The sequence below is a fragment of the Mesoplodon mirus genome, assembly GCF_964341445.2.
Source record: "Mesoplodon mirus genome assembly, chromosome: 7".
NCBI lineage: Eukaryota > Metazoa > Chordata > Mammalia > Artiodactyla > Ziphiidae > Mesoplodon > Mesoplodon mirus.
In genome coordinates this window covers 26,655,322-26,667,599 of record NC_138983.1, presented here as the reverse complement: position 1 = coordinate 26,667,599, position 12,278 = coordinate 26,655,322, and the positions used below count along the sequence as shown (strand labels likewise).

Below are 12,278 nucleotides of genomic sequence, written 5' to 3'. Positions count from 1 at the left end.
ACCTCCATACTGTTCTCCATAGTGGCTGTATCAATTTACACTCCCACCAACAGTGCAAGAGAGCTCCCTTTTCCTGGAGGATTTTTAAAGCAAAACTTGCACATTGTTATTTCATGTGGTGGTTTGAAAGAGTAAAACAGTCTCCACTATCTGAACTATTTAATATTGGAATGTATTAATACAGGCATATAATTATTAAGTGATTCAATTTAAAGTGTTTCAAACAATGATAAATATCAATGATACAAAAGGTATTAATGTTACACCTCACTATTACTTGCAAAATAAAAGAACAAAGCTAGATTTGTGGTGCTGGTGAAGGGACAGATAAAAATAGAAAAATTAAGGAAAGAAGGAAAAAATTGGGAGAAGAAAGTGACAACATAGGAGAGAAACTAAAACAGTTCTGAGAGAAGGTTTTTTGTTTTTGTATGTTTTTTGGTTTTTGGGTTTTTTTAGTATAGGAAGAAAAGGAGTAAACATAACACTGGCAGAAGCCATATCAACAACTTCACTGCATTTGCTCTAGAAAGTAAAAAAAGAGACTTGGATTAGGTAGATGTTCCTAAAATTAATGACCCAGACTTGCGGTGGTTTTTGCTATTTTCAGTTCTCTGATAATGAAAGGATTTTTTTTTTAATTTCCAAAATGCAATTGAGCTCTGTACATGTTGATAATACTGGCTCAGATTTAGGTGAAAATAAGTCCACTTCCATTTAAATAAAACTTTTCCTACTTTACATACATATCAATACATATAGGGAGTCTTTTAGGTTTAGGCAAAAAAAAACATATATATAGTAATATAAATAAATTTTCATTTTAAACAATCTTGGTAAAAAATTTTTACCAAGAATAATAAGTAGAAATACAAATTTTAAAAGAATTAAAACATAACCCTTATTTTCTTACCTGGTCCACTATCCTTCCTGTCATCATCCACACCAACATTTTTACAAGGTGTCAACGAAACCATCTTTTTGTTTTCTAATAGACCTATTGGTCTCTTCTTCAGCAACAAAGGAATGCTAGATGTTGAAGTGCTCACTGTTTGACTTTCAATTTGATTTACTTTTGGCCAGGAACTGGGGTCTAAAAAATTCACATATACTAGGGTTTTCTCAGTTTTTTTATCTGAAGTTGAAAGATCAAAGGCTGACCTTCCACTTCTGTTTACTAAATCTCCAGATGGCTTTATGTGAAATGGACATGATTCTTCCAGCCGTCCTTCACTGTAAATTTTTCCTGAAACAATGTCATTTAATGACTCTGTTTTCTCTGTACTATTTAACAATGTATGCTGTCTTTCATTAGGGAAGAGGTCAATTTTTTTTACTTCAATTATCTGATTCTCATCAATATGACTCTCTTTACTGGAAAACTGTATTTCTGTGGAAGTTTTCACATGAATAGCAGTTTTCATATCTTTGGCTTGTGAAGCATCTATATTGTCATTGTTAATCTGAAGATGGGAAACAGTCATACTGTTTTCTAGATATCCCAAACAGTTCTTAACTTGACTGTTATGCATATCATTCACATTTTTCCTATATATAGTTCTTTTCACAGGGCTTGAGTTGGGTGTCACCAACATAGGCATAATATTAACAGTTTTATCTGAATTCTTTAAAAGTACGTTCAAATTGTCACTGAAAACAGCAGAAGAAATGGGGTAGTTGATTGCTATATCACAGGGAATAGTTAGTTCAGGTTGCTCTGAAGTGTCATCACCAACTTGCTGAAAATCTGAAATTTCTTTAAATGGCAATATGCTACATTCACTTTTTTTATTTAACAGTTGTATTTGTCTTATTTTACATTGTTTATCATCTAACATAACATTACTTGAATCCGGTAAACTATATTTCTGACACTGGACAAGATTCCTTTTTACATCTAGAGATGAATCCCAATCTGCTTTGGTTTGGCAACTATTTGTAATTTCCTTCTCCGTGTCATTTTCTTGAGTCCCTGGAAGCAATCTGAATTGTTGTTTGAATGGTTCATCTTCAGAAACATCTTTTTTATGATTTGTACTGCAAGCCATCTCATCTAAGATACTGTTAAATGCTGTTCTGTTATTTTCAACCCCCAGGTGTACATCTGCATGGTGATGATCTAATCCTTCAGTTCTTTCTGGATGTATCTTTTCTCTTTCTACTGATACATCTGCCACTAAAAAAGAAATATTTGGTGATTTAAATTCTGTACACCCATTATCTTTTTCCAAGTCCACCTTGTCTTGTATTTCTGTAGTAACCACTTTTGTAAAGTCAGTAACATCCAAGGTTTGTCCTTGACTAATTAATTCTTTTTCTATGCCGAGGGTTTTGCTTAGGGAGATTTCACTTTGATTTTCATTCTGAGGTACAATAGTATTAATTTTCTTCTTGGGGCTTTTTTCAAAAGGTTGTAAGTCTGTTATAATGAGAACACAGTAAATTTTAGGGTTATACACAAAAGCCTGCTTTTATAAGATGCATGTTAACTATTTTTATAAAAACATATTTAGCTTTAAATATTTCACTGGCAAGGTATTACACAAATATAATGACACCAATTTTATGTAAATATTGAGATCCCTTTAATAAGCATGCTAAAATGTTCGACTCTATTCACACTAAATTTTTATTTCATAACAGCGTAAGTATTTTTGGTTTAAAAACAACTAAGTTGAGGGCATTACAAAATGGTTATTTCTCTAGTCTGCTGCTTCCTTTTGGACATACGGTACAATTCCATATAAACACACAGCTGATTAGATAAAAATTAATTTACTCTAACGGTCATACTGTAGTTTCTCTTACTACCTAGATGCAGAACTTGCTAGCTGGTTTCTTCAAGGCTAATAATCATCACTTTCTTACTCACTACCTTGTAAATATTTTTAAAATTTGGAATATTTTTGGGCAAAATATATAGAATATCTACTTAAGATATTAATTTTATTCATCTGGGTTTTAACCATAGATTTCAAAATTTCAGTATAGTTACAATAATCTGGACTACAAATTTAGGGCATGAAGGGTCTTTTTAATCCAATCATTCTCTCTACAACATCTCCACCAAGTGGTTGTTCAGCCTAGGTTTGAACAACCTTCAAACTACCTTCTTTAAACCACTCTTTTTCAATATGGACGAATCAGTCAATTTTTCAGTGGTTACAGAAAGGTCATTTGAACTAAGAAAAGTGCTCTGGAGTCTGGTCATCAAAAGGTTATTGGTAGCTCATTCTTGGCAAATCAGTGAAGGCAGAAACCAGAATGCAAAAAGCCAATGAATAAGTGATGAGAAGGGAAAGCAAAAATGCATTTTTCCCCCTAATATTGACTCTATTGAAGAATAGCTCAAAAGACATACAAGTACTTTTGTTAAAACACATACAAATGGAAAAGTATTTCTCCAGTTATACTACTAGGTCCTCAAAGCAAAGACTGTAATTGATATCCCCTACAATGATCAATATAAAAATTAGAAAATATCAATATAACTTTAGGTTACCTTCGTTACCTGTAGTGACTTCTTCTATAAATGGGGCTTCTTTCTTGTCCTCCTTTTCTCTGTATTCAGTATCTAAACAACAACTCTCAGTATTTTCTTCCCTTACTTCTTGCCTGGAATTATATTTCTGTATGATGGCGTTTTCTGATTTTTCCACTGACATTTCAGTATTTACTTCTGGAAGGTTCTAGTGTAAAATAGAAAAGATTCCTTTAATGTAAAAACAGATTGTTAAAAAGTGTAAAACATTTGAACAAACTTTGCTAATGAAAGTGGAATCTATATTTCAGTTCAACCATCCAGCAATTTCTATTTGAAAGCCAAATGATTTTTTGACTAAATTTAATATACTGTTCTTTGTAACAAGATCACTGTAAGTTCATTTTGTATAGTCTATCATATTTAAATAAAATGGAGAGCCTTAGATGTTTTCAAACATGCATTCCACATTATTATATAATACCACATATTAAGAACCACTCCTTTATTAAAAGCAAAGTAGTCATGGCAGGCAAACTGTTCTGAGTGTTTGGTATTTTTATGTATCTTTAAAATAGTGAATCAGTTCAACACCTTTTTATTCCCCCTAAATATTGAGCACATATTACATGGAAGCACTGCACTAGGCTTTGGGATACAATGATGAACAAAATATCGTCCCTATCCTCAAAAAACTTATGGTCCACTGGGGAAGATAGTAAAAGAAATGACAGGCAATTTTAATATAGATGGGGATAAGGAGGCACTCCAGGGAGAACAAATGGCATTCACAGATGTTAAAAGCAAACAAAATTATAGTCTTTTTATGTAGTTTTACTTTGTGGAACTACTTGGGATTTATTTCAGCTTGAGCTTAGATGCTGGGAGAAGAATGGAGAGAAATGAGGCTTGAACTAGGCCTAGGTCATTAAGGGCCCAATAGGAGTTCCAACTCTACCAGGAAGTCAATGAGAAGTCACTGAAGGATTTAGACAAGGTGATTAATATGAGCTGATTGGAAAGACCACTCTGGCTGCAGTATAAAGAATGGATTAGAGTAATGTTTTCCAAACTTCACTGTTTAAAACCTGCAATAAGAAATAAATATGTTTTACAACACAATGAGCATACCAAGTAACACCAACTCAATGAGATACATTCTAATGTTTTCTATGTTACATTATTTTATTTCATTTTTAAAGGAATGCCAGTCACGAAACCACCAGACTGATTTCCATGTATCACTAATAGGCTGCACTTAGAAGTCTGAAAACACTGAATTAATAAGGGGAAACAACATGAGGCAGAGAGATGCATCGTAAGAATGCCACAGTAGTCCAGGTGATATCAGCAAAGATGAAAAGCCTAAATAGATTCATGAATTATTTATTAAGCTAATATCAACTGTTGAATGATTGGCTATGAAAACTGAGAGGAGAGTCGAGACTAATTTGCAGAGTTTGGATTAGGTACCTAGGTGACTGGTGGGTGTTATTTACTGAGCTAGAAAACAGGAGTAGGAGGTTTAGAGAAAAATATCACGATCATTTTAAATCTCTTGATGGGACTTTCCTGGAGGCGCAGTGGTTAAGAATCTGCCTGCCAATGCAAGGGACACGCGTTCCATCCGTGGTCCGGGAAGATCCCACATGCCATGGAGCAACTGAGCCTGTGCACCACAACTACTGAGCCTGCACTCTAGAGCCCATGAGCCACAAACTACTGAGCCCACACACCACAACTACTGAAGCCCATGCCCCTAGGACCCATGCTCTGCAACAACAGAAGCCACTGCAATGAGAAGCCCGTGCACTGCAAGGTGGAGTAGCCCCTGCTCACCCCAACTAGAGAAAAGCCCGTGTGTGGCATCGAAGACCCAACACAGCCAAAAAATAAAAAAATAAAATTTAAAAAAAATCTCTTGAGTTTGAAGAGTTAGGAAGACAAAAAGGTGGGAGATGTCTAATGAACATTTAGATGTATAGAACTGGAACTTTTAAGAGAAAACTGAGCTGGAAATGTAGATTTGAAAATCACTGGCAGAGAGAGGGCAGCTGAAGACATACAAGTTGATAAGACTGATTAAGAGTATATTTTAAGAAGAAAGAGAATAAAGAATAAAATGCTAATGAAAATCCCCAAGGGAGAGGCAGGGGAAGGGAAACTTGCAAAGGAGAAGTTTGCAAAGGAGATGGAGAAAAATAGTATGGTAGTTACCAGGAGCTTTGGAGTTGGATAAATATAGGTTCAAATCCTGTTTCAGTACCTATTAGCTGTGAAACCCTAGAAGGATACTTACAGAGTTGACCCTTGAACAACATGGCTTTGAACCGCACAGGTCCAATTATACACAGGTTTTCTTCAATAGTAAATACTACAGCACTACACATCTGCAGTTGGTTGAATCTGTGGATGCTGAACCATCGATGTGGAGGAACCGCATATATGAAGGGCCAACTATAAGTTATACACAGATGTTTGACTGCTCCAAGGGTTGGTGCCCCTAACCCTGGAGTTGTTCTGGGGTCAACCACTTTAAGAGTTATCCATTGCTGTATAACAAATACCTCAAATTTGGTGGTTTATAACAGCAAACATTTATTATCCCATAGTTTTGATGGGTCAGGAACTTAGGAATGGCTTGGCTTGCTGGTTCTGACCCGGGTCTCTCAAGAGGGTCTAGTCAAGCTGTCTGTCATCTGAAAAACTTTAACTGGAGCTGGAGGTTCTGTTTCTAAGAAGGCTCACTCCCGTGGCTAGCAGCTGTGGGGGCTGTCGGGTGGAGGAGTGCCTCAGTTCTCTTTTATGTGGCCTTTCAACCTCCAGAGCCCCTCTTCACTATGTGGCCTCTCTGGCAGAATAGCTAGGACTTCATTACACGGCTCAGAGAGAAAGAGAGAGAGGCGGAGAGACAGACACAGACTGAGAGACAGAGAGCGTGTTCACCCACACTCTCACAGAAACCACCGTCTTCTTCTAACCTAATCTCAGAAGTATTGTAACATTGCATCACTTCTGCTATAGTCTATTAACTAGAAGCAAGTTACTAAATCCAACTCACACTCAATGGAGGGTATTACAAAAGAACATGAACACCAAGAGGTGGGAATCACTTGGTGCCACTCCTCAGTATATACCTTCCAAAAATTAAAAGCAGAGATTCAGGGCTTCCCTGGTGGCACAGTGGTTGAGAGTCCACCTGCCGATGCAGGGGACATGGGTTCGTGCCCTGGCCCGGGAAGATCCCACATGCTGCGGAGCAGCTGGGCCCGTGAGCCATGGCCGCTGAGCCTGCGCATCCGGAGCCTGTGCTCCACAACGGGAGAGGCCACAACAGTGGGAGGCCCGCATACCGCAAAAAAAAAAAAAAAAAAAAAAAAATTCCCACAAAGAAAAAGCCTAGATAGCTTCACCAATGAATTGTACATAATATTTAGTCAGTAACACTAGTTCTACACAATACTCTTTCAGGAGGAAAGAACACATTCCAACTCAATTTATATGGCCAGTATTACTCTGATACAAAAAACAGACCAAAAGAATGCAAAGAAAAAACAAAACTTACATATCAATATTCCTCATCAATTCAAAACCCCTAACATAGCATTAGCAAATCAAATCTAGCCATATATAAAAAGGATAATACATATCCCAGGAATGCAAGATAAATTGAGAAATTAATTAATGTAATTTATTGGTTAATACTGACACATTAACAGAATAAAGAAAAAAATATGATCTCAATAGATACCGAAAAAGCATTTGACAAACTTTAATACCCACTCATGATAAAAATTCATTCATGATAAAAACTCAGCGAAAAAAAAAAACAAAAAAACAAAAAAACTCAGCAAACTAGGAATAGAAGGAAACTCCCTCAACCTAACAAAGAGCATATACAAAAAAATCTGTGGCTAACATAATATGAAATGATGAAAGATTAAACACTCTCCATCTAAGATGAGAAGTAAGGCAAGCATGTCAACTCTTACAACTTTTATTTAACACTGTACTAAAGAGTCCTAGCTAGGGCAATAAGTTGAGGAAAAAAATAAAATGTATACAGAGCAGAAAAAGAAGTAAAATTTATCTGCCATAAATTCTCAGATGACATAATCATATACATAGAAAACTCCAAAGTCCAACCAAAAAAACCTACTACAATAATAAGTTAATTAAAAAGGTAAAAGGAAAAAGAAAAGGTAAAAGTATACAAGGTCAATGTACCAAAATCAATTTTAATTCTATATACTAGCAAGAAACAATTAGAAAAATTAATTTTTAAAATACTATTTACAGTAAGAGCCCAAAACATGAAATATTCTGGGATAAATTTAACAAAATACTTGCAAGACCTATGCAATGAAAACTACAAAACATTTCTGAAGGATATTAAAGAATATCTAAATAAATGTAAAGATATATACCATGTTCATGAATTGTATGTTAAGATGTCAATTCTTTGCAAATTAATCTATACATTCAACACAATCCAAGTCCAAACCCCAAAGACTTTTTCTTTTAGCAACTGACAAACTGATTCCAAAAGTTATATGGAAATGCAAAGGACTTAGAATAGCCAAAACAATTTTGGAAAAGAACAACAAAATTGAAGGACCTATACTACCACATTTTAAGACTTCTTATAAAGTTACGCTAATAAAGGAAGTGTTATATTGGCTTAAAGATGGACATATAATCAAAGGAATATAATAGAGGGTGCAGAAATAGACCCACATATATTTATTTGGTTAACTGATTTTCAAAGAAAGTACCAAGGCACAATGGGAGAAAAAATTGTCTATGCCACAAAGGTATGTGCTACAACTGAAAATTCATGTCCAAAAAAATGATGCTTGATCCTTATGTCATATTGTACATAAAAATTAACTAAAAATGTATTACAGACTATACGTTTATACTAATTTTTAAAAGTTGAGAAATGGAAAATATGAAGCATGGAGAAAATCATCAGTGATGGTCCTAATTTCTTTAAGAGCTTATACCCCCAACATACTTGAATTTTACCTGAAACTTCTTGTCTTCCTCAAACTTTTTCTGATCGCATAATTCGTCATAATGTTCTTGTAACTTAGCATGAGTTTCTTTAAGTGATGATAACTCATTTTTAATCTCATTAATTTCTCCATTAAGTTCTTCAACCTAATATAACATTTAACCAAAATGAACACGTATATAAATTTATTTTGTATAAAAATACTTTATTAACACAAGTCTTTGGAAATAGTAAAAAATGAAAACATTCCCAAAGTAATTACTAATATTAAAAGCTACCATTTATTGAATTGTGCTGAGTACTTAATAAATATAATTTCATACTCATAAAAATCCTGTGAGGTATTTTTAGTCTCCAATTTACAGGCGAGAAATGTGAGGCTCACAGACGTTAAGTAACTTGCCCAAGATCAGGTAGATATAAAGTGGCAGTCAAGATTCAAATCCAAGGCTAAGTCTAGGGGTTGTGCTTTCAAGTACTAGATTAAACTACCTCTTGTTACAAATGAAAAATTAATTTATTTTTAATCATAAAAATTCTATAAAAGTTACCACTTCATTGCTTTCTTAAAGTTTTATTTTCTTGTTGCAAATTAGATATACAGATTTTACCTCAATTAGATGAAGAATACTGAGCACTAAGCAGTACAATAGAAACTGACTCTTCAGCCTAATACTTACATCTACACACTGGGCTTTTACTGGCTATAAAATTTCATAATCTTTTTCTTGGGGGGGGTTCTCCTTCATAGGAACCTCAAATGTAAGACAAAGTAAGTTCCATTGAAGAGAAAAATACCTTTTTGTCATAAAATATTACAAAAGTTTCTCTTAATTTTAAATGACCAAAAATTCCACAAGTGCTCTCTATCCCATCCTCTCCTGTCTCCCCCTGCCCCCGCTTTTTAAAAAGATTTTTTTGATGTGGACCATTTTTAAAGTCTTTATTGAATTTGTTACAATATTGCCTCTGTTTTATGTTTTGGGTTTTTCTGGCCGCAAGGCATGTGGGATCTGCTCCCCGACCAGATATCGAACCCGCACTCCTGCATTGGAAGGTGAAGTCTTAACCACTAGACCGTCAGGGAAGTCACTCCTGTCTCCCTTAGAGCTTAGCTCTAGCAAAGATCTCTTCTCTCCTGCCTAGTCTCAGTCTTTCCCACTATACCATCATGTTTTCAGCCCACAAATACGCTCTTGTCACATTCCTAACTTTTTTCTCCTTGACTCAATTACTCTCTCTCTCTTACTTCTTAAAATAAAGTCCACTCTTACTACTTTCAAATTCTAATCTCTCACCACTCCTTAACAACCGACTTCTGCCCTCATTGTTCTACTGATTATTCTTCTCAGCTATCACCTGCAAATTAGCCAAAGGACTTATTCCAAGTTTCACACCATTTAACAGCACTGTAGCTCGACTATGTTGACTACTTATTCTTGAAATAGCCTCTTTTCTTCATTTTCATGGTACTACTCTCTTTATCCTTCTACCTTTCTCACCATTCTTATCAGGCTCCCTCTCCCCTCCTGTCCCAATATACACACACTAAACACTCGCAAAATGTTGGTGTTCCCCAATGCTCTTTCTTCTTTAGCCTTCTCTTCAAGTCTACCACTCCTTCCACAGATGATCTTATCATACCCTCAAATTTCATCTTTATGCTAATAAGTCTTAAATCTATATCTCATCTCCCAACCTCTCTCCTAAGATTAGATTCACGTTTCCAAATGCATGATATACATTTCAAGTCAGATGTCCTGCCGTCACCATAAATTCATCAGTTCCCAAATTAAACTCATTTTCATCCACCAAATGTGCTTCTCCTTTCACATTCCTTATGTCAATTAGTGACATTATTATTCTGCTCATTATATTAATCTCAGAATCATAGTTTACTCCTTTTCCTTCTAAAATCCATTATACATAAAATGTCACTAATCCTGCTAATTCTACCTCCAAAATGCTTCCTGTATCTATCCCTCTTCTCTGTTCTCACTACTGTTGCCCTAATTTACACCCTCATAGGCTCGTGGTTAGATTATTTGCAACATTCTTCTTACTAATCTCTTTCCATAACGCCATTCTCCATACTGTTGCAAGAGTTATTTTTCTAAAATGCAGATCTATGTCACTTTTCTGCTTAAAAAATCTCAATGGCTTCCCATTACTTATAAAATTCAACTTCCTTAGTAAAGAACTCTTCAGAAGGTGATCTCAACCTAATTTCTACTGTCACATTCTAGATCAGACTATTCATCATCCTTGAGAATGCAGTTTCATGCCTCCATCATTTTTCCCTTTCTTAAATGGAATACCCACAGAGTGGAATGGGAAGTATAGGAAGCAGGCACCTTCTGCCTGGTGAAACCCTATTCATCTTTCAAGTCCAAATTCTAGTGTCATCTTTTCTCTAAAACTTTCTCCAGCCTAGTTAAACAATATGATTTATTTTGTGCTTTCATAGTAATTTGTTAATACTAATGTTAACACTACTAAAAACACTCAACAGTATTGTGGTTAACTTAATAATTACCTGTCTTTTGAGAGTGTGAGCTCTTTAAAAATCTTTGTTTTTTAGGCATCTTTGAAAATCCAGCACCTAGAATAGTGCCTAACACATAACAGATGCTCAACATATGTTGTGAATTGAATTCCTTTTTTGATACCCCCTTTCCCTAAATAATTTCTCAACATCCCCATTTATTATCTTTTTATCTATACACAACCATTGGCTGTATAACTAGCCAAATAAAAACAGATACACATACCATGTTCTTTAAGACATTTCAATGAGTTTTAAATATATTATCTAGTAATATTCACTGTTTAATTTGTACAGTGTTTTCACTGTTTATTTTTTTTAAACAGCAGTATATGATTTCATCTTATTTTTGCCAGTATCTTGTAATGATTTTTAAAAACCCATCTTGATCCGATCTCAGTAGCAACATTATAATTGTCCTTCACTCAAGAATGGTGAAAAACTTATATCAAGATAGAAATACAATTAAAGAGTAGATCTGACCTCCCATTCAAGAAAACTCCTATAGAACCAAAGCAGCTTTTTAGAAATTTACCTATGTTCTGTTTAGTATGAAATCATATGGAAGTGAAATGATTGTAGATGCTAAAAATACTAAGACAAAACCAATTTTATCTAAATTATAGACTGCGGCCTCACCAGTGAAGCTGAATGCTTATTTTCTTAATTCAATTGACTTTTTTTTCTTGGGGGAGGGACATACTTGAAATATCACTAGGAAAAATAAATGCTTAATTTTCTCTTATCTCAACTAATTCTTTTTGGTGTGGCTGGCATATTCAAGTTTATATTCTCTTTTTACTTCATAGTTTCCTTATCCTGACAGTACTATTTCCATGATCTTTTAAGCCTTAGAAATGAGAAGGAAGTGTTGGGATGCAAGGTAGATTAGCTGAAGCTAAAATGAAAATTACTATGCTTGTTGCTTAATGACAAACTTTACCTATTTAGGGTCCACTGAGCATTTTATAGTATTCTGATACAATTAATTACAAAATATTTTTTGAGAATTAGGTAACGCTTATCAAATTCATCAGTGAAGATTTGATCTCTTCAAAATACAGATTAAGAGAACATGTTAGCTGCAAATGGATCAAAAAATGAAGAATTACTTACATAACAATTTATATCAAACAAAATCATCTACAGAATAGTATGCATATATATATTATTATAAAATATATTAGTATAGTATTAGAATTATATATTATAATTAGTATAATAGTTTAAAATAT

General features: G+C 34.5%; 1 protein-coding gene across 1 annotated transcript in view; it reads right to left on the bottom strand.

Moving 5' to 3' along the window:
• CCDC73 (coiled-coil domain containing 73) overlaps positions 1-12,278 on the bottom strand; it is a 137,131-nt gene that overhangs the window by 7,642 nt on the left and 117,211 nt on the right. Inside the window, exons 14-16 of the mRNA XM_082628345.1 lie at positions 8,510-8,644; positions 3,503-3,689; positions 914-2,419 (exon numbers count right to left, since the gene is read on the bottom strand). Coding sequence (XP_082484471.1) covers positions 914-2,419; positions 3,503-3,689; positions 8,510-8,644 — 1,828 coding nt within the window. The remainder of the gene's footprint in view (positions 1-913; positions 2,420-3,502; positions 3,690-8,509; positions 8,645-12,278) is intronic.